Source organism: Cucurbita maxima, unplaced genomic scaffold, assembly GCF_002738345.1.
Source record: "Cucurbita maxima cultivar Rimu unplaced genomic scaffold, Cmax_1.0 Cma_Scf00002, whole genome shotgun sequence".
NCBI lineage: Eukaryota > Viridiplantae > Streptophyta > Magnoliopsida > Cucurbitales > Cucurbitaceae > Cucurbita > Cucurbita maxima.
The window spans coordinates 3,552,896-3,572,448 of record NW_019272018.1 but is presented as its reverse complement, the minus strand read 5'-3'; the positions used below and the strand labels follow the sequence as shown (position 1 = coordinate 3,572,448).

At 32.8% G+C, this 19,553-nt stretch overlaps 3 protein-coding genes across 3 annotated transcripts; 1 reads left to right on the top strand and 2 right to left on the bottom strand.

Moving 5' to 3' along the window:
- Nucleotides 1-479: 479 nt before the first annotated feature.
- LOC111466802 (probable flavin-containing monooxygenase 1) lies at nucleotides 480-3,284 on the bottom strand. Its single transcript, XM_023111423.1, has 5 exons — nucleotides 2,853-3,284; nucleotides 2,523-2,763; nucleotides 2,270-2,448; nucleotides 1,022-1,371; nucleotides 480-850 (listed from the first exon to the last, which is right to left on the bottom strand). Exons 1-5 carry the CDS (start codon nucleotides 3,282-3,284, stop codon nucleotides 496-498), a joined length of 1,557 nt encoding a protein of 518 aa, XP_022967191.1. The 3' UTR covers nucleotides 480-495.
- A 4,770-nt stretch (nucleotides 3,285-8,054) lies between these two features.
- LOC111466367 (sucrose synthase) lies at nucleotides 8,055-12,731 on the bottom strand. The gene is made up of 14 exons (XM_023110986.1): nucleotides 12,454-12,731; nucleotides 11,616-11,764; nucleotides 11,363-11,489; nucleotides 11,140-11,291; nucleotides 10,853-11,045; nucleotides 10,444-10,779; nucleotides 10,260-10,355; nucleotides 9,991-10,164; nucleotides 9,790-9,906; nucleotides 9,532-9,698; nucleotides 8,655-9,443; nucleotides 8,440-8,578; nucleotides 8,290-8,356; nucleotides 8,055-8,220 (listed from the first exon to the last, which is right to left on the bottom strand). Exons 2-13 carry the CDS (start codon nucleotides 11,711-11,713, stop codon nucleotides 8,324-8,326), a joined length of 2,421 nt encoding a protein of 806 aa, XP_022966754.1. The 5' UTR covers nucleotides 11,714-11,764; nucleotides 12,454-12,731; the 3' UTR covers nucleotides 8,055-8,220; nucleotides 8,290-8,323.
- A 2,834-nt stretch (nucleotides 12,732-15,565) lies between these two features.
- LOC111467477 (eukaryotic translation initiation factor 3 subunit K-like) lies at nucleotides 15,566-18,472 on the top strand. The gene is made up of 8 exons (XM_023112394.1): nucleotides 15,566-15,834; nucleotides 15,979-16,035; nucleotides 16,266-16,316; nucleotides 16,418-16,480; nucleotides 16,963-17,013; nucleotides 17,122-17,188; nucleotides 17,558-17,640; nucleotides 17,993-18,472. The coding sequence occupies exons 1-8, from the start codon at nucleotides 15,712-15,714 to the stop codon at nucleotides 18,194-18,196; spliced, it is 699 nt and encodes a 232-aa protein (XP_022968162.1). The 5' UTR covers nucleotides 15,566-15,711; the 3' UTR covers nucleotides 18,197-18,472.
- Nucleotides 18,473-19,553: the final 1,081 nt, after the last annotated feature.

Below are 19,553 nucleotides of genomic sequence, written 5' to 3'. Positions count from 1 at the left end.
AGAAACACGAGGAGAGTCTTTTCTACCTAGGATAATAAACTCATGAGCTTTTTCTTAGTATTGAGAAATGAAACAAAACTTCCTATCTCCAAGTTTAATTCAGACGTAGCTCGTTTCTTTCTTAGTACTAATGTTGGGACTTACATTCTTAAAGCTTGATAAATATTATTATTCAATAATTATTTTTTAGTATTTGTATTTGCAAACTTGTAACATCCATGGTTTTATCTGGTTAATATTATTGATAAAATTCATTTTGTAATTGTTATAAATTATTTGATTCAATGTAAGAGATTAGGCCCATCGTTATATATTGTCATTAAGCTCACGGTTTTAAAACATGTCTATTAGGGAGAGACAAAATGTTTCGTTTTTCTCTCGCACCGATGTGGGATCTCTTAAAAACAATAAAAATTTTATTGAAAAAAAGACCGAGAACAACACGTAGAACATACATTTAGCGTATGTATGTGTGTATATAAATAATAGGTCAATTCATTTGATGTTGGTGTTGGTGGCGTTGTAGTCTTGACTGCCATAAGCAGAGAAAGCTTCAGAGAACCAAGTGTTCTTCCTCCATGGGTTCCAACCCATCTCCTCACAGATCTGATCACTGTGATTGATACTGTAAGTTGAAATGCAGTGTCTTTTGTAGAACCTCGTCGTCCTCTTCATCACCTCCATTTCTTTCTTTATTTCCTCCACCATTTTGCACGTCTCCGGCACCTTGAACTTCTCGTCCGCCAGTCGGGCCAGCCATATGCTCCGTAGCTCCGACGTGTGCAAGTTCGCCACACTCTCCAAATACCCTACAAACGCCATGTTCGGTATCATTGGATTGATCGTACCCCTGTCCGTGCACATATAAATTTATAATTAATTTTATCCACTAAACTATATTCAAATATTATAATTATATATTAGCGTTTTAAGTTTAAAATCAAATTTAGAATTAATTGAAATTAAATTTTCGCTAAAAAATATATATTTTTTTTGTTGGGTCAACTTGACAGTGACTCACCGGTACAACGGCATCATGCCGGAAGGATACTGAAGAAAGGTGCGAAAGGGCATAGGAAAAACGTCAGTGAGTTTTTTCTTCCCGTCAAAGCCGGTGGCCATAATGACGACGTCGAACTCCGACCGGGAGCCATCGTCGAACTCAATGCCACCGTTCCAAAACCACCACTTGGAGGCTCGTTTTATGATGATTTTGCCGTCGTCGGCCTCCCGGAAAAAGTTTTCCGGCATGATAGCCATCTGGCAGGAGGCGTAGTCCTCAATAAATGAATGCTCCGGCTTCAACCCATACTTTTTTAGTGGGAATTTCCACGTCAGATATGATTCTATGAATTTTGAAACTGTATGCCTCTGTCCATAAAAAATAAATATTTAAAATATATAAAAAATGTAAATAAAAAAAAACATTTTTGTCTCAATACGTAATATATTATTTAATTTCATAATTATTTTTATTATTTATTTTAAGGAAAATTTTCAAAATATATGTGAAAAATAAATAAATAAATAAATATTTCACTAACGTCCTATTTTTATTAAACACAAAAATTTGTATAAATGACGTGAAACATCTCAAACTAGCTCAATCCACTTAAATTACCAACTCAAATATAACTGGATTAGGTAAAAAAAAAAAAGAAAAAAAAGACTCATCCCGACACAACACAATTCATGAACACAAAAAAAGAGGAGTAAAATTCTCAACTCGAATATAAGTAGGTTAGGTAAAAAAAGATGTCTTTTCCCGACTCAACATAATCCCCACGAACACAGAAAGAGAGAGAGAAAGGAGTAAATTACGAACTCAATTATTATTGGGTTAGGTAAAAAAGATGTCTCATCTCAACGAGGACAATCCCCACAAACACAAAAAGAAAGAAAGGAATAAAATTATGAATTCGAATATAACTGGGTTAGGTCGAAAAATGTCTCATTCTGACACAACACCATTCACGAATGAAATAGAGGAGTAAAATTACAAACTTAAATATAATTGGGCTAAGTCAAAAAGATATTTCATCCCAACACAACACAATCCCCACGAACACAGAAAGAAAGAGATAGACTAAAATTACCAACTCGAATATAACTGGGTTAGGTCAAAAAACGTCTCATCCCAACACAACACAATCCTCCACGAACACAATAAAGAAAGAGAGGAGTTAAATTCCCGACTCGAATATTAACTGGGTTAGATCATAAAAATGTCTCATCCCGACACAACAGAAAGACACCAAGTAAATTTTACCATGGGAGACAAGAAGAGGCACATAAGAGACTTGAGGAAGCTCTGGTTGGGTCTTTCATGGAGGAACTGAGAAGACCTTGTGGAGAAGAACAAGAAGAATGGCAAACCCCAAACCCAATAATGGGGCACCGTCCAATGCAACCCTCTCACCACCATTGTGCATGCCTTCCCTTCTTCCCCTAATCCAATTCACTTACTCATAATAATCCATCATTAATTACTTTAATTAATCACCTATTAATGCTAAAATTACCTTCATTAGCCTCAGCACATTCGACAGCCAAATCAATGGCCGACTTCTTGTATCCAATCACTGCAACCCTCTTACCCTTAACCACCTCACCTGCCTCTTCCTTCCCAAGCTTGCAATAATCCAGTGAATGCATCACCTTCCCGGCGAATATCTCCGGCCCCTTCCCGCTCGGAAACTCCGGCACCATCGGAACGTCGCCGTACTTTCCCATGCACATCACCACCATCTCCACCTCGTATAACTGCACCCCATCTCATTCAGATATTTGTTTATAATAAAATATCAAATACCGTAATTCTACACAACTATATCATTAACAGTTAAATTAACCTGAATTGTATTAGACTGAGTATCGAGAACTGAGATTTCCCATACGGGATGACCTGGGAGCAGCGGTCCAAACTCGTCGGGGTTTCCATCGATGACGTGGCCACCGATGAATCGAAGGGCAACGACCTTGGAATTGAATCGAATGAAACGGAGGAGATCAAAATGACGAACGTAAGAATTCAAATACTCGAGAATCTCGAGATGGGAAGGGAAATTGATGTTGTCCCTGTCCGGCCAAGGAAAATCGGCGAATTCGTAATCGGAACGAAGCGATTGAAGCTTAGTGGAAGCGTAAGAACAGTGCTTCCAAACGCCGCCGATGCAATCAGACGACTCGAAAACGACCGGCCGGTGGTGGGCCAGCTGCTTGGCGGCAGCGACGCCACTAACTCCGGCACCGACAATGGCGATTTTGGAGAGAATTGGAGCCATTAAGGATTTGAAAGTTCGGTGTGATTTGGGAAATGAAGAGAATGAAGAGTCGTTTATATAGGAAGTTGGTGGCACGTGACATTGGAGTTATGCACGTGAATATTACAATAATAATAAATAAATAATCATTATTTTTATGAAAAACCTTTGAAGTTTGATTATTAATAGATTATAATCTTCAAAATATTTGAAGTCTGTGGTCTCCATTGAATTTCTTTGGATATTCGTGCTTTATATTTAATTAAAGGAAAAATAAAATAATTTAGGTAAAAAGTAAAAAAAAAAATTACCATAGTAATTAATTAAACTAAAGTTGAATTTTATTTTTACAGTTTTATATACCATCATTTTTGTCAATTTAAACATAATTCAACTAATAAAAAAATAAAAAAAATTACGTGGTTTGAATAAATAAAAAAAACACACATAAAGAAAATTAAAATAAAAGAAAATAAATATATAAAAATGAAGAAATAGATGCATGAACCTATGACAAAAATAAAAAATAAAAAAAAATAAAAAAATAAAAAAATAAAAATGACCAAAATTATATAAAAGTTAGAATAAAATGGCCTAATTGGTGGAAATAGGAAGTATTCTAGAAAACTAAAGGAAATAGCTAAGAATTTGAATTGAAACTTAAACCAAATTCCACTAAAACATTTGTTCCTCATTTTATTTATTTATATATATACATACACACACACACACATATATATATATATATATATATATATATATATATATATATATATATATATGCGACTACGAGTTAGAAGAACGTTATATTTTATATATAATATATTATAAGTTATTATATAATAGCTTTTATACTTAATTTCATTAAATTAAAATTTAAAAGCTAAATAATTGGTATGATAAAATTTTAAAAAAATGAAGGACGAATTAATAAATCATTACACGTTTCACTCAAAGTCAACCATTTAACGAAATTAAAATTTTAATACTTGATGTTAGAATTGACAATCAAACAAAAGTCAACAAATTAAAAAAATTGAAAAAAAATAAATTTTTTATAATTAAACTACGCTGAAATTAGTATAAAAAATTATTATTAAATTTTTATTTAGAGAATGTTCATTCAAATGTTGAAAGTTATTTTATTACGGTCTAAGCTGAAATAAGCGGTGGATTTTGTCAATTGATTTGATTTATTTTATTTTTCAAATTAGAATTCCAAATTACCTTAATTATAATCCACGAAATTGCCTCTGAATTATTCCACCTTCATTTGACCTAATTAATTGCTTAATTACTATTATAATTACACTAATCTAATTTCCTATCATAATACCCACGTTTTAAACATATGTCGGTGGGAAATGTAATTCTTGCAGCAAGTCCCGTTTAGCTTTTAGGGAGAAATCTATTTTCGCTTCCTCTCCATTTACATGAACGGTACTCATAAGTTAAATGGACATCTCTAGTTTCTCTTAACTACACGATTGACTCGGTAGGATACCGTATCTAATTTCGATAGAATTATAACCTCAAACGCTCTCAACAAAAAGCCAACTATTATTGGTAGCTAAAAAAAAAAAAAAAATAAATAAATAATAATAATAATAATAGGATAATATGAAATAATTTCCAACATCATAAGTTCCAAGAAAATACATATGACCCTTATAATATGCTTCCATCTTTAATTTATTCTTGAATTGTTGGATTTATTTTATATACTTTTAATAAAATTAATTAGTTTATGTTAATTGTTTATAAAAAATAATCATCATTATTATTTTTTTCTCATATTATTATTATTTAATAATATTTATTAAAAATAATGAGATCAAAATAATATTTTAACCAAAATTAATAATTAACTTAAAATAAAATTTAATTACAAGAATATGACAAAGTGTTCACTTTCACAAACTTTATTACGTCATTTTATTGCGTCATAAAATGTTTTGTCCTTTTCCACCGTTGACTATTATCATAATTATTTGAATTTTCCATCCCTTGACATTTGCATTATTATGAAATTAAAAAATATATAATTCTAATGAATAACAAATAAATTCAACTCAAATAAATAAATAAATAAATAAATAAGAAGTTTAAATCTTAATTTAGTTTTTTTATTCCACAAATTTTTAGTTATTTATATATATAAATTTGTTGGTGGCACCATATTGAAAAATAATTCTAATTAATTATAATTTTTTATTATATATCTTTAAAATTTTCAATTAATAATTTAAAGTCATTTTTGCATAATTATTTATCTATCAATTTTAAATTATTTTTTAAAAAACAAATTGCATATCTAAATACAATTTTGTTTAAAAAACTTCTTTCACGAGTTATTCTAAACACGCTGATAATTCCAAACACGCTGATAATTATCGAATGTTGGGTTTCGTTAAAAGGAAATTATGTTAAATAATTAAACGAGGATAAATAAATAAATAAATAAATAAATAAATAAATAAATATATATATATATATATATATATATAGGGGATTTCGTTTGAATTATAAGGGTTTTTCTAAGCAATTCATACTTAGTAGAAAAACAAGTATGCCTAGTAATTACTTGGAATTTTCTTGAATTTAGTCAAATATCATATTAGAAAAAATTAAAAAAAAAAAAAAGTTCGAATAAATAGGAAAATATTAAATGTGCTTAATAATGTGCAACAGACCAAACATTATGAGTGTTACATGTCTGAATGTTTGATGCCAACACTTTTGTTCCTTCTGCATACTATTTTAAGAAAATTATTTTAAATAAATATATAAAACAAAAATTGACCCAATATTTATGGTTGGTGTGATTATGTTCATAATCAAATAATACTCTCTCCATTACTACGAGCTCTTTTGTGGAAGAGCTATGCTCAAATAATATAAAACGACGGAGAGTGAACTTGTACGTGCTGCCTTCATCTACTTGGCTAAATCCTCTCCTACCCCCACACAAGTTTCAGTCTCGAGATACGTTCAGATTCTTATTCTATAACTGCTACTATTGAACTATGTTCTTTCAAAATATATTTATCGAGAGATAAAAAGAAAATTTTCAAGAAAGAGAATTCAAAGTGAAATTTTAAAATTAGCAAGAGACGTGTTTGGAAAAAAATAAAATAAAAGTTGAACAGCAGCCAACTCGAGTATGCTCAACTAGTTAGAATTCATACATCAATCAATCGGGAAGATAAAGTATTTGAATCTTCTTCTTAATTTTTATTTTAAATAAAGAAATATATTTGGAGGAAAATAAATGAGAGAAAGAAAAGTCTAAGAAGAAAAATTTTAATAAAAAAGTTGGTTCAAATTTTGTATAAATATATGAGAAGAAGAAAAAAAAATTAAATTTAAAAATAAAAAAAATACCACCGACATATTTAACTAGTCTAAAACGTTATATTTTCGGTTAAGAGATCAGATATTCGAATCTTTACCGTTGAATGTTAAATTAAGAATAATTTTGAAAATGGAAATATGTGGTTAATTTTTAGATTTTTTTAAAAAATTTTAAATAGGAAATGAATTATTGAAGGATCCCATATTAAAAAAAAAAGTAAAATAAAAGAAATTCAAATTCAACTCATTTTCAAAGACTACTAACAACAAAAATAATTGTTGTTCTATTTTTATTAATTTCTTCCAATTTTTTAAAAAATTAAATATTAAAATAATAATAATAATATAAGTAAAATAAAGAAGAAAAATCGTATTGAAACTGTTGGGGCGGCCAATTTAAGCACGTGCATCAATATTGAGATTAAGCATATAGATTTAGACATTTCCTTGAAGAAAACTTTGACTATTATGCTGCTTTTTTTATTTATTTAACTTTATTATTATTATCATCGCTTAAGTATTTCCGACATTCAGAATCTCTTCGAGAATATAATTAATTGAGAAAAAGGATTTAATTTGATAATCAGACATTCGTTTTCGGGTTAAGTATTTCCGACATTCAGAATCTCTTCGAGAATATAATTAATTGAGAAAAAGGATTTAATTTGATAATCAGACATTCGTTTTCGGGTTAAAATATTTGTTTGAAAAAAAATTTCAAAACGTCAATGAACCGTTCTTAGCTCTCTATAGGAGCAGTGCTTTCTCTTTTTGACTATGTGAAGTGAGTGGTTCCCTAATTTTAAAATTAATAGTTTCTATTTTTTTTAATTTCTTTTAGTTTATATATCTTATTCAAATTTTTAAAATTTTAAAAGTATTTTATTTATTAATTTATCGAAGGTTTTATTTAAAAAATAAGTTATTAAAAAGACTGATAAAGAAAACATTTTGAAAATTTTAATAGAAAAAAAATGCTTTAATTATATAATTTGTGGCCATAATTTTCCATTTATTTTTTAATCACGTAATTACATTTTAAAAGTTTATTATTATTATTATTATTATTATTATTAACAAGCATATAAATAAAGATGCACATAAAGCAGATTGCCTTAAAATCCTAATCTTAATTATGGGCCATTGAATCCATACTTGAAATCTTAATCTTAATCATAGGCCTTATAACGAGCGTTATAGTAGCCACGTCTGTATGGATTCAATAAGACCCACCACTAGCATATATTATCATATTTGAGTTTTTCCTCTCGAGTTTTCCTCAAGGTTTTTAAAACGAATCTAGGCTAAACCGCTAGGAGATATTATCCTTTTTAAGCTTTCTCTTCACGATTTTAAAACGTGTTTGCTAGTGAGAAATATCCACACCCTTATAAAGAAGATATCGTTTCATTCTCCTACCGATATAGGATCTCAAAAAACAAAGCGAAAAGCAATAATTCTCGAATGGATGACGGGTTCATCAAATGACCCAATTGTTACAACAATATCAAGACAAATCAAACCTTTCCAAAGACCCAAAAAAGAGAAGGCAATAACAAAATCCAAAACAATGAACTGTTGTTTGCATTATTCACATTTACAGGAAAGCATCCACATAGCTCTTTATATTACCTCCTCTGGAAACCTGAAACCAACTCTTTCTCCATTACAGATGCTTCTTTCCTTCATTTCTCTTCCAACATCACTCACTCATCCACAGCCAGAGGCACAGATTCAGCCTGCAACATTCCAAATTCAATCAGTCTATATAGCTGCAATGCCTCCATTGTAGCTAAACATTCTGTTGGGTGTGTCTACTTACCAGCTTACGGTACTTGAGAGCGTAAAACATTTCCAGATAACGGCGGCTCTCGAGGCGGTCGAGGTTGGAGACGTGCTTCCAGAACCCGTAAACTCCGGTCAGTGTTAGCAGCCTCTCCGAGTAGATCTGCCATGTGTACCTGCATTGATCATTGTAAGGATTTTCATAAGATCGGGTAACCAAAGATTGATTCATGTGATGTTTAAAGTGATTACTTCTCGTGGATGCGCTGGAGGCCTGCTTTTGAGATTTTGTCCCAATGTGTTGGGTTTTCCTTGCACTTCTCGAAGAAGTCGACGAGGATTTCAGCAGCCTGCTCGCCGTGGTATGGATCGATATGGAAGCCAGATTTACGATCAACGATGATCTCGGCAGGACCTCCATTGCAAGTGGCAAAGGTAGGCAGTCCACAGGTCATGGCCTCCACAACGGTCAAACCGAAAGCTTCATACACGGCAGGCTGCACGAAAGCTCCCTTCGTGTCTGCAATGCATCGGTAGAGTTCGCCGTTTCGTACTCGGTTCATCTGTGAAGAAATCCACCTAAATTGGCCATTTAGATTATAGGTCTCTATTAGGCTATACATCTTCTTCATTTCAATCTTTTCTTCATTGTCCTTAGATTCCTTCCTCCGGTCTCCGGCCACAACCACAAGGTTAACCAACTCCCTAAGGTGCTTGTTCTTGCCATACCACTCGACGAGTCCGGTTATGTTCTTCACACGATCCAATCTTGCCATTGTGAATATGATCGGCTTGGACCGATCTTTTAACACGCACAAGTGTTCCTCATTCTCAACTTCACTGTAAAGAAGTTCTTCGATTTCGGGGTGGAAGGAAGTCAGCCTCTTCTCCATCTCTGTGTAGGGGAAGTAGACGCTCATGTCTGCTCCAGGTGAAACGATGTTGAACTTGGGATCAAACACATCGATTCCATGAACCACTCGATAGAGCCCTGGAAGAGTGAAAGCAGTGTGACTCTCGTATTGTCCAACCGCATCTTTGCTGAGATCCAAAAGAGTTCATGTATAAGACAACAAACACAAACCATCTACATATACTCGAACCATGAACAATGAATTAAACGTCGTACCTGCCAGCAATCTCTTGGAAGGTACTCGTGATGATGAAATCGGTATGGTTCATGGCAATAAGGTCGGCCGTGAATTGGCATGAAAAGTGATACTTGTCGTCGAATCTCTTCCAGTAAATATCTGAATCAGGGTATTTGGTTTTCTCCAAGGCATGGGCGATAGTACACTGCAGAAGCAGGAAACAAATAAACAAGACCATGAGCCTTTACCAATGATAGCAAGAAACATGAACAAGAGTTTATAGAGATGTCACAAACCTGTGTAACGCCCAGTTTATGTGCCAGCAACGAAGCAACGATGTTACCGTCACTGTAGTTTCCAATGATCAGATCGGGCTTTCCCTGCAACTCTTTGGTAAGTTCCTGTGCAACATCCTGACCGACACAAGGACATTACGGTTTAGTATACGATCAAAGAAGCTGGCACAACAGATATCAGATAAAGGGCGGTAGGATCACCTCGGTGTAAGTCTCTAGGTAAGGCCAGACTTCGAATCTTGAGATCCACTTGCGGAGGATTCCGTTCTCATTTCTAAATGGAACTCGAAGAATGTGAGTGTGCTCCGTTCCAAATACCTTTTCGAGGCGTTGGGTGCAGGTGGTTCCTACTGCATCTGGGAGGAGTCTAGTGATCTGGTATCAACAAAAACAAGAGCAGGCGAACATCAAACATCAAATCGAGAGCGGGTCTAAATTTAAACGAAAAGCCGACAAGATCTCGACTTTACAATGAGAATACGAGGAGTTATGTCCAATCCTTGGTGCTTAATACGTTGAAGCATTTCATGCTCCAAAGCACGAACTTGGTCCAAGATGTAAACCACCTTCATCAAAGAAATAAACAAACAAACATGTCAGTTTAGAACAATAAAAGAACATTAAACTCTTTTCCTTTGTTTGATCCAAACCAACCTGGCCACCAGTGTCAGGATAACCCAAGACGTTATCTTGTGCGAAGTAACCGTGGGGCGAAAGTATGACAACGTTAAAGACCATGGGGATTCTACCAAGGAACTTCTCGAGGGTGCAAGGATCGGGTGCCTCAAGGAGATCCAAGAGAAGTTGAATCATTTCGAGTACACGCTCAGCTGTGTCACCCCACCCTCTCTCCAGGCCAATTTCCTGGAACTTATGTACAAACTCAGAGTAGGGCGTTTCGGGTGCAAGCGTAACTAGATACTCCTCTGCCTTCCTCAGTACATGTTGGAAGGCATCCAGAGTCTGAATTCTATCATTCAGCATCAATGTCTGCAACCAAAAAACTCACCCAAGTAAACACTAGAACAAGTTTAAGGCTGAATCAAAAGGGGTTCGTGAGTACCTTTCCCTTGTAGCAGTGAACTCTAAGGAAGTCCAGCAATGGCTGCATGCTTTCTTTACCATGGAAGAGCTTTGCAGAGAGGTGTCGGTTGAGGAACTCGACGCCATTGCCAATGGACTTGGAGAGAGTCGGGCGAGGGAAGGAAGCATTAAATGGTTCAAAATCAAGCTCGAGAGTGAAGGTGCCGTTCGAACTAGCATTACAATGGCCAAAAAGAGTTCAAGATATCAGAACCCAACCAAGTTTATTGCAACTTAGAAGGATCATAAACTTTCAAAGACTTTTACCTTCCATTCACAAGTTCTTCTTTGAAATGTAAATATTCAGCAACTTGAAGCTCTTCAACAACCAGTGCATGGATATTAACTTTAATGTATTCCCACACACCTGGCCTTGGACGAACAGCAAGAGCAACCCATGGGGGCACAACTATGGCTTCCTGCACCACAAATGACTTCAAATTTGAGCAGATAGCAGAGATGAATAACCAAAAGAGATGATTCTTATCACCTGGGTGGATCTCAGGACTTCGCCAAACGCCCCATCTGCTAGTTTCTTTCGGTTCTCTTCAGGAATAGTTTCAAATTCAGCAATCAGTTGATGATGCTGCAGGATGCCTTTACCCTTGGCCTCAATCCTACACACAAATCAAAGTCATTTGTTGTCAATGGCCTTGTTTTTCTAGTTTTAGCTACCATTGTTAACACTTTCCAGACAATGATCCAGCAAAAAAGTAAAAACAGAGGATCTAAATAAGATATACCTTGAGAGGAGGGCCAGGATTTCATTTCTTTGAGTGATGAGAGTTTCATCCAAGCGTTCGCGGAGGCTATGAACACGGTTGAGGATTCGTTCTGCCATGGTTACCTTCTTGGAGTATTAACAGAAATCTCAGATTATAGTTTGTTTCAGCTGCAAATAAACATAAAATTATGTGAACAATCCATTTACTTCAAATCAAACTTCACCTGCAAATCAAATTGGGTTGATTAAACATTCCTAAACCCACACCATCCGGATCCTACCAGACACTCTAACAAAATTCTAAAATATGGGGATAGATTCAGCTGTGATTTCCATCAAACTATGAAGCATGAACATGAAAAACAGAGAATTTGGTAATCTTAAGCAGCTGAAACGATAGAAGCTCAGACACTGTTTTAAAAAGTTGCATGTTCTTTAGATACAGCAGGGGGGAGCACAAAGAGAAGAGAAGAACAAATGCCAGTATGAATACTCCTCCATTGAAGAAGCTGGAGGAATTGTTTTGTTCAGAAGATAAAGAACAGCAGAAAATTCATGAAGAAGATACAAAAAAAAAAAGACAAAACAGAGCTTACAAGCAGAAAAAAGCATATGGATACAGACAGAGGAAGTGGTAATATATAGACACAAAATGGGGAAAAAACAAAGATTAAAGAGATCATCAGGGCGAAGATGACACTTGTCAATCTCATTCAAATCTACAGAACATTAATTTCTTACACCCAAAAAATTACAGAAATCATCAGCAGAATTAATCAAACATAACATTCTAAAAGAATCAAACGAAATCAAAACTGGTTTAGATCATTCAGAGATCATCAGAGGGAAGAATGAACCTCAGAACAAGAAAGAGGAATGAGAAGTGGAGAGGTGAGAAGAAATGGAGGAGGAGAGGGGTTTTATACAAGAAATGGAAGAAGGGTTTTGAAGATTTGAAGTTCTTATCCAGCAGCTTTTGGATCGCCATGGTTGCTTGCGGTGGGTAAAGAAATGGGACCTTGAATTTCCGTGAAAATGCCATTAATACTGCCATTTTGCTTCCTGTGGTTTTCTTCTACCTTCCGCAAAACCGCTTTTGTTCTTCTCTACTCCCATTGCGTCTTCTTCCTCTCACTATGTGATCATCCAAAGTTATACTTAATTAAATCGGTGTCGTGATACTCGAGTAAACGAGAGGTATATGAATGAATTGGTACCACTTTCGAATGAAGATCTTAAAGATAGAAGAATTAAGAATAAAAGACTTGAAAATCACTATCAAGATCAATAATAATGTTGAAATTATTCGACAATTTTGGTTGGTTAGATATCATTTTATTTTACAGATAATTTTTTAATTTGCAATGATGATTTGCAGAAATTGCTTTATTTATTTATTTATTTATTTTTTTTGCTCCTTTGAAAATTTTATTAAATTATATTTTAAGATTTGGGGAATTTAATAGTATAATATTCGGTGGGTGTTTTCGTCAAACTGTGTGTTTTTTTTTGGCGCGAGCTTCGTCAACCTCAAAACCTGTAACCGCCCACCACGTGGCTACCTAAAACCGCCTTTCACTGTCATTTTAGCTTTTGCAACTTTTTTTTCTTAAAAAATATATTGATTTTAAATTAAACTTGCCATTATTGGATGAATATTCGTCCGCGAGTTGTTATTATTTTGCAATTACCAACTTATTATTTTTTATTTATAAATCTCAATTTTACTATTTTTTTTATTATAAATTCGTTATCATTCTCTAAATTATTCAAGACTTTTATCCAACAGATATCTGACTCATTATATAAATTAATTATTACAATTTTTTTTTGTAACGAGATTTTTCCAACAAAAAATTATTTTTTTTTGTGATTAATTAGTGGCGTCACCCGTTACAAAATCCTTATTTAAATTTAAAATAGACGCGGGGGCATGGGACGAAAATCTGAGCTAGAGAAAAATAAATCTATTGTTAGAATGTCAATATATTAAAAACTATATATTATATTATTATATGCTACTTTAATTAAAAAAAAAAAAAAGAAAAAAGAACTGTACAAATACTAATAATTTCACATTTTTTAAGAATTATATTTACCACGTTAGAAAAGCGTATACTTCAAAAATAAATATCTAACAACATAATTAAAAAGAAAAGAAAAACACTTTTAAAATAAAAATTTTAATGAATATTTTTATTAAATTATAATAAGAGTTATTTTCAGCTGCATTACTAGCTGGAGAGTAGGTCCAAAACCCACGGGCTGCCCTACGGTTTGAGGGAAGCAGATCTCAATTGACACCTTTTTTAATTTTTTAATGAAAAGGAGATGGCACCTTATTTTAAAATGTGGATGTCGCATATATTTAATTCAAAGTAATAACATATGATAATTATAATTATAAAAACTTTATGTTATATTTAATAAACGCCACTTTTCAAAAAAATAATAATTAAAAATCAACAATATTAACTAATTCTAAAGTTTTCTTCCGCAATACGTTTAATTTACCTAGGATGCCCCTCGTCTCAATGCTGTGGGCTGCATTTTTCCGCTTCCTTGGCGGCGGCGCTTTTATATATATATATATATATTTTAATAAAGTATTTTTATTGAAATTTTAAGATTATTAATCTTAAATTAAAATACAGAGGAGCGTGACAAGCTTGTAAGTGTTATTTCTTTTGGTTGGATCAAAATTTTCAAAAGACACCATTCCGTGCTAAGAGAAGCTCCCTTAGTCTACTCGTAGGACGCATCTCGGGGGACGAGAACAACAGGAGAGTCAAAGACCTACTCGATGGACAATAAGATCGAGTTATTCATTACAAGTATTACAACAAAAATCAAATTAACCAAGCTCGTTCTAAATAACTTGACGGTATAGTATCATTTACATTTATATATCTTATTCCTTTAATCTCTGGAATAATTTCATTTTGATCCCTCTCCCTTTAGCATTTTGTAACTCCGTTCAATAACCGTAGATTAGAATGATAAATTAGTATCTTATGTAATAAAACATGCTCTTACGAACGTATAGTTATAAAATAATAATAATATTAATAAATACAATTTAAAAAGAAATTAAGAATAAAGTTATTTAAAATTGGTTGAATCTACAATTTTTTTAATAAAAAAAAAAAAAGCAATAAACGCCAAATTTGTTTAGCTCCAAAACATAAAACGACGTCGCTTTTACACGGCCATGCCATATATACTTTTGTTTATAATTATTTGTTTGTATTTCCAACAAAGCAGAAACTGCCAAAAACGGTGCGTTTGGTCGGGTCAGAGAATATGCAACTGCAACAAAACGGTTCGTTTTGTCTCTGAAAAGTTATTATTATTATTATTATTTTTCTGTATGGCTGCATGAAAAAAATTAAAAAAAATCGTTTTCATTGCATGTTGCCAACCTTACTAACCAAAAAATACCCAATATTACGAATAAAATAAATACCAAAATATTATTACTTTCCAATTACAAACGAATGGGTAATATGTTTTTTAATCATTCATATTAAATTCTTAAATTCATAATTACACCTAACCAAGAATAATCGTGTCACATTTATTATCTTTTTCTTATTATTAGTTTTTAATTATAAAATCTGTAAATTACAATAATTATCAGATATGTTTTAAAAATATTGTGGACATTTTATAAAATTCATATAGCACGTGTAAATGGCACGTGTTTCATTTTATCTTTAATGGGCCTGGGCCGTCATCTATATTGGGCTTTTTATCTTGGGCCAGAACCAATATTTTATTTATTTATTTATTTTTAAATGATTTTAGGTTGCTAAATTTAAAACATTTATACTTTTTTTTTTTTAATTTTGTAAATAATAATAATAATATTTAAAATAGTTAAAAAGTAAATAATATTTTTTGTGAGAATGATATTTTGTATAATTTAATGTGAAATAAAAAAAATTAAACAAATAAATAAAAAGATTACCATTTTGGACGAAACCCTAAAATAGAGGATTCATCAACGTCCCCAATCGAGGGTTTCGAGCGGGAACCTCAGCACAAGTTGGAAGTGTATACTTCAACGAAGAAAAGCTTATCCGGATACCTAATCGGCGACGGAATCCGGTGGTATGGGAAGAGAATTGCAGAAGCAGCCACAGCAAGAGATGGCGTCTGCGGTGGAGCAGTTGCTCGCTGTGAATCCTTACAATCCTGATATCCTTCCTGATCTTGAAAACTACGTAAATGAGCAGGTTTCTTTCTATCTCTGTCTTTTGTTTTCAGTTCGATTTGTAAATTTTTTATCTTCTTCTCGATTGTCTTTAAATTTATAATTGTTCGTTTGGATTGAGAAATCTATTGTCTTATTCTTGTTGGATTGAACGTTTGTGTTCCAGGTCTCGTCAGAAACCTACAGTTTAGATGCTAATTTATGCCTGCTTCGCCTCTACCAGGTACTTGTTATTTACTAGATGTAAATTGTTTACTTTTGTTGTTTCTTATATTCTTGGCCCTGTTTGAATGTGCCTTCAGAAAACTTTTTATTTATGCTTTAGATAGATATTCGAATACTTCTTATATAATGCATTGGATGTGGACCTTGAAGCTTTTGTTTTTTGAACCTGTGTTTTTCTTTCATTCACGTGTTTAATCTTCTAGCAATACGTTATTGTTCGATTTACAGTTTGAGCCCGAAAGAATGAGTACGCAAATTGTGGCTCGCATCCTGGTCAAGGTATGTTTCTCTTTGAAATTTCTTTGCATATTGTGAAGAATGTAATTCATTTACCTGTTCATTAATTTTAATTTTGAGGGCTTTGTGCGAGGTGTGAATAGGCTCTGATGGCAATTCCAGCTCCAGATTTCAGCCTGTGTCTCTTTTTAATTCCAGAACGAGTGGTATGTGTTAACTCTTTTGTACTTCACCAACCTTTAAGTTTCATTAATGTTGTTTTATTTCAAGATGTGTATGTCCTTTTAAATTTGATTGATCTGTAAGAAGAAACGATTAGGTTGCTCATTTTCTCAACAAATTGAATTGTGCCGTGTACACTTCGTTGTTCTTTTATGAGTTTTTTTTTAGACAAAATTAAGCTTTCATTAAGATCAATGAAAGCATGCCGAACAACGTTATCCTAGGAGGAGCTAGAAACCTATACTAGGGTAAAACCACATCAAATTTAATGGCTTCAATTTTTAATTATTATTACAAGGTCAATGTCTTGAGACTAATAGAAGATGTAATCCTAAGGAAAGATTTTAGAGTTGATTTTATTCCGAACAAAAACACTGCCACCGAGCATGTATACACTTTAGCTCATGATTTTCTTATTCTTTTCCATCTTGCCCCTTCAAGACCCCTTTTAAATATGTTGTTACAGCAAATGGAGGATCAATTCAAGACTCTGATTATACTTTCCCACTATTTGGAGGTATGCATGTTTTTTTTTTTTTACGTTTTTCATTAGCCCTTAAATTTTAGTTTTTTGAGAGCATTCTCGTGCGAAATTTATGACTACTTTGATCTTGTCCATGTGTAGACTGGAAAGTTCCGTCAATTTTGGGATGAAGCTGCGAAGAACCGCCACATAGTTGAAGCTGTGCCAGGTACTTGGGTACTAAGCAGAAACTTGTTTGTTTGCAGTCTTCAGTACTATCTTGATAGTCTTTAGGATATATTTATAGTTTCATAACCACGAGTGAAAAAATTATCTCAAGACGTATTGAGGAGTTTGGAGGGAAGTTTCCCGGGATGCCTTGGTTCGAGCCTCCATGTGGTAAACCTTAGAAGTGAATATATTTTTCTCACTTGTTATGTTTCCTAGAGTAGTTGGCTTTATGTTGCACAAAGTCTCCCTGCAGTGTTGGAGTGGGCCACAGCTGATATAAAAAATAAATGATTTTTGACTTGCAGACCCCATTTTATACATAGACCACCCTCTGTTTGGCTGTTCCTAATATGAAAATATGATGCAGGTTTTGAGCAAGCTATTCAAGCTTATGCCGTCCATGTTCTTTCCTTAACTTATCAAAAGGTTCCTAGATCTGTGCTTGCTGAGGTATGAATAAATAAAAAAATTTGTCTGTCATTTTACTGTTGAAATAAACTTGGAGTTTGTACTTCAACTATTATTGCTGTAATTTTCATTAGTGTTCACTTGTATGTGGCTTGCCGTGGCTGCACTCCTAATGATCGGTGTCATAATTTTTGTTCTCTGCTGTTAACTATACCATAAATCCTATTCCAAGTAACCTTGCATTGTCTATTTCCTGTCTGACATGCTTTAGAGGATGCCTACCCATCACCCCAATTCTTCTCGTTTTCAAGTTTTTTCTTCAATTGATACTTTCTAGTACTATATGTTCAATATCCCGTGTTAATATTCTAAATTTTACGTCGGCATGTTACAGGCAATCAATATTGAGGGCTTATCTTTGGACAAATTTCTTGAGCACCAAGTTGCAAACTCTGGTTGGATTCTTGAGAAAGGTCATGGGAAGGGCCAACTTATTGTAATGCCACCCAACGAATTCAACCATCCTGAACTGAAGAAGAAATCCTCCGACAGCATTCCTTTGGAACACATTACTCGCATCTTTCCAATTCTCAGCTAATTAACACACGTACCGGTAACGAATGTTGTTACTTTTGTTCATTTCATATTTGTTCTTGTCGTTTCATTTGGGGATTACTGCGAGGTTGCTTCTATATTATCGTCCAATTTTCCAATTAATGACAGAGGAAGAATAGATTACCCTTTAGGGTAGTTAGTCTGATTTTGATGTGTTTATATTTGTACTTTAATCATGCCATTTCATAACGGTCATAAGATCATAGAAATTGCCAAGGCAAGGTGTCCTTATATGGTGGCGTATAAGGTGGCACGCCTAATTTTGAAGCGTTTCGCTTAGAATAATTATGATCTTTTTTTGGGCATTGTAGACGTGAGTTCATATCATATGTGCATGATTGACATGTCTTGTTGTGTAAAGTACTCGGGGAGGATTAGAAGTGTTTTTTTTTCCTGGGGAAGTTGATAGTGTTTTCTTGAAGTTTAAGGGATGTCGATAACTCTTTAAATGCACATTTAAGTTAGTTTCAATTCCTTGGTGTATCTTTGAGAATGAATTTGAAATAGTTTAAATTACTTTTGTCATATTTAAAATTACTTCTAAACATGACCTTAGTCATTCAAAATCAATTTAATATTTAAGTTATACTTTTAAATATGATCTTTTAGTTATTAAAAAGTATGTTTCGGGGAGAGGTTTTGAATATCACAAAAAGTGATTTTACATGTTCAAAAACAATCTCTATTCTTTCCGCGAGTTGGGATCAATTTGCAGATTTAAAATTGTAAAATTGTTGACAATATAGAAAAGAAGATGAGTATTAAATAAAGAGGTAAGTTGCAAAAATCCGACCATTAAATTGAGTTAATGGAAGGTTAAGATTATAAAAAAATTGAAATAATAAGAACAATACTGCTTCAATCTGTCGTGATTCAAAAGACGTTAGAGAATCGTTATAATTTGGACATCTCTTCTCTTCTCCTTTGTTAGGTGGTCTATTTTTTTTGGTATATGATCTCTCTTTTTTTTTTTTTTTTTTTTTTTTTTTTTTTTTTTTTTTTTTTTTTTTTTTTTTTTTTTTTTTTGTAATTTGATTTTATTCATCTAAATTTACTCATTCCTAAATGTAAAAACTAAAATGGAATATTAAAAAGTATATTAGGTAAATTTGGCTCTAAAAATTCAATAATAATTTAAATATTATATTTTTTTTGACTCATTAAAACTCTAGTAAATTATTGAATAAGCTTTATTCATTTATAAAGATTTGTCCAATCATATAAATAAAATTATAACTTTTCAAGCTATAAAACTATATATATATATATATATATATTTTTTTTTTTTTTCCCTTTCTAAAAACCTATTTTGTGATTTAAACTTTTTAAGAAAAATAAAA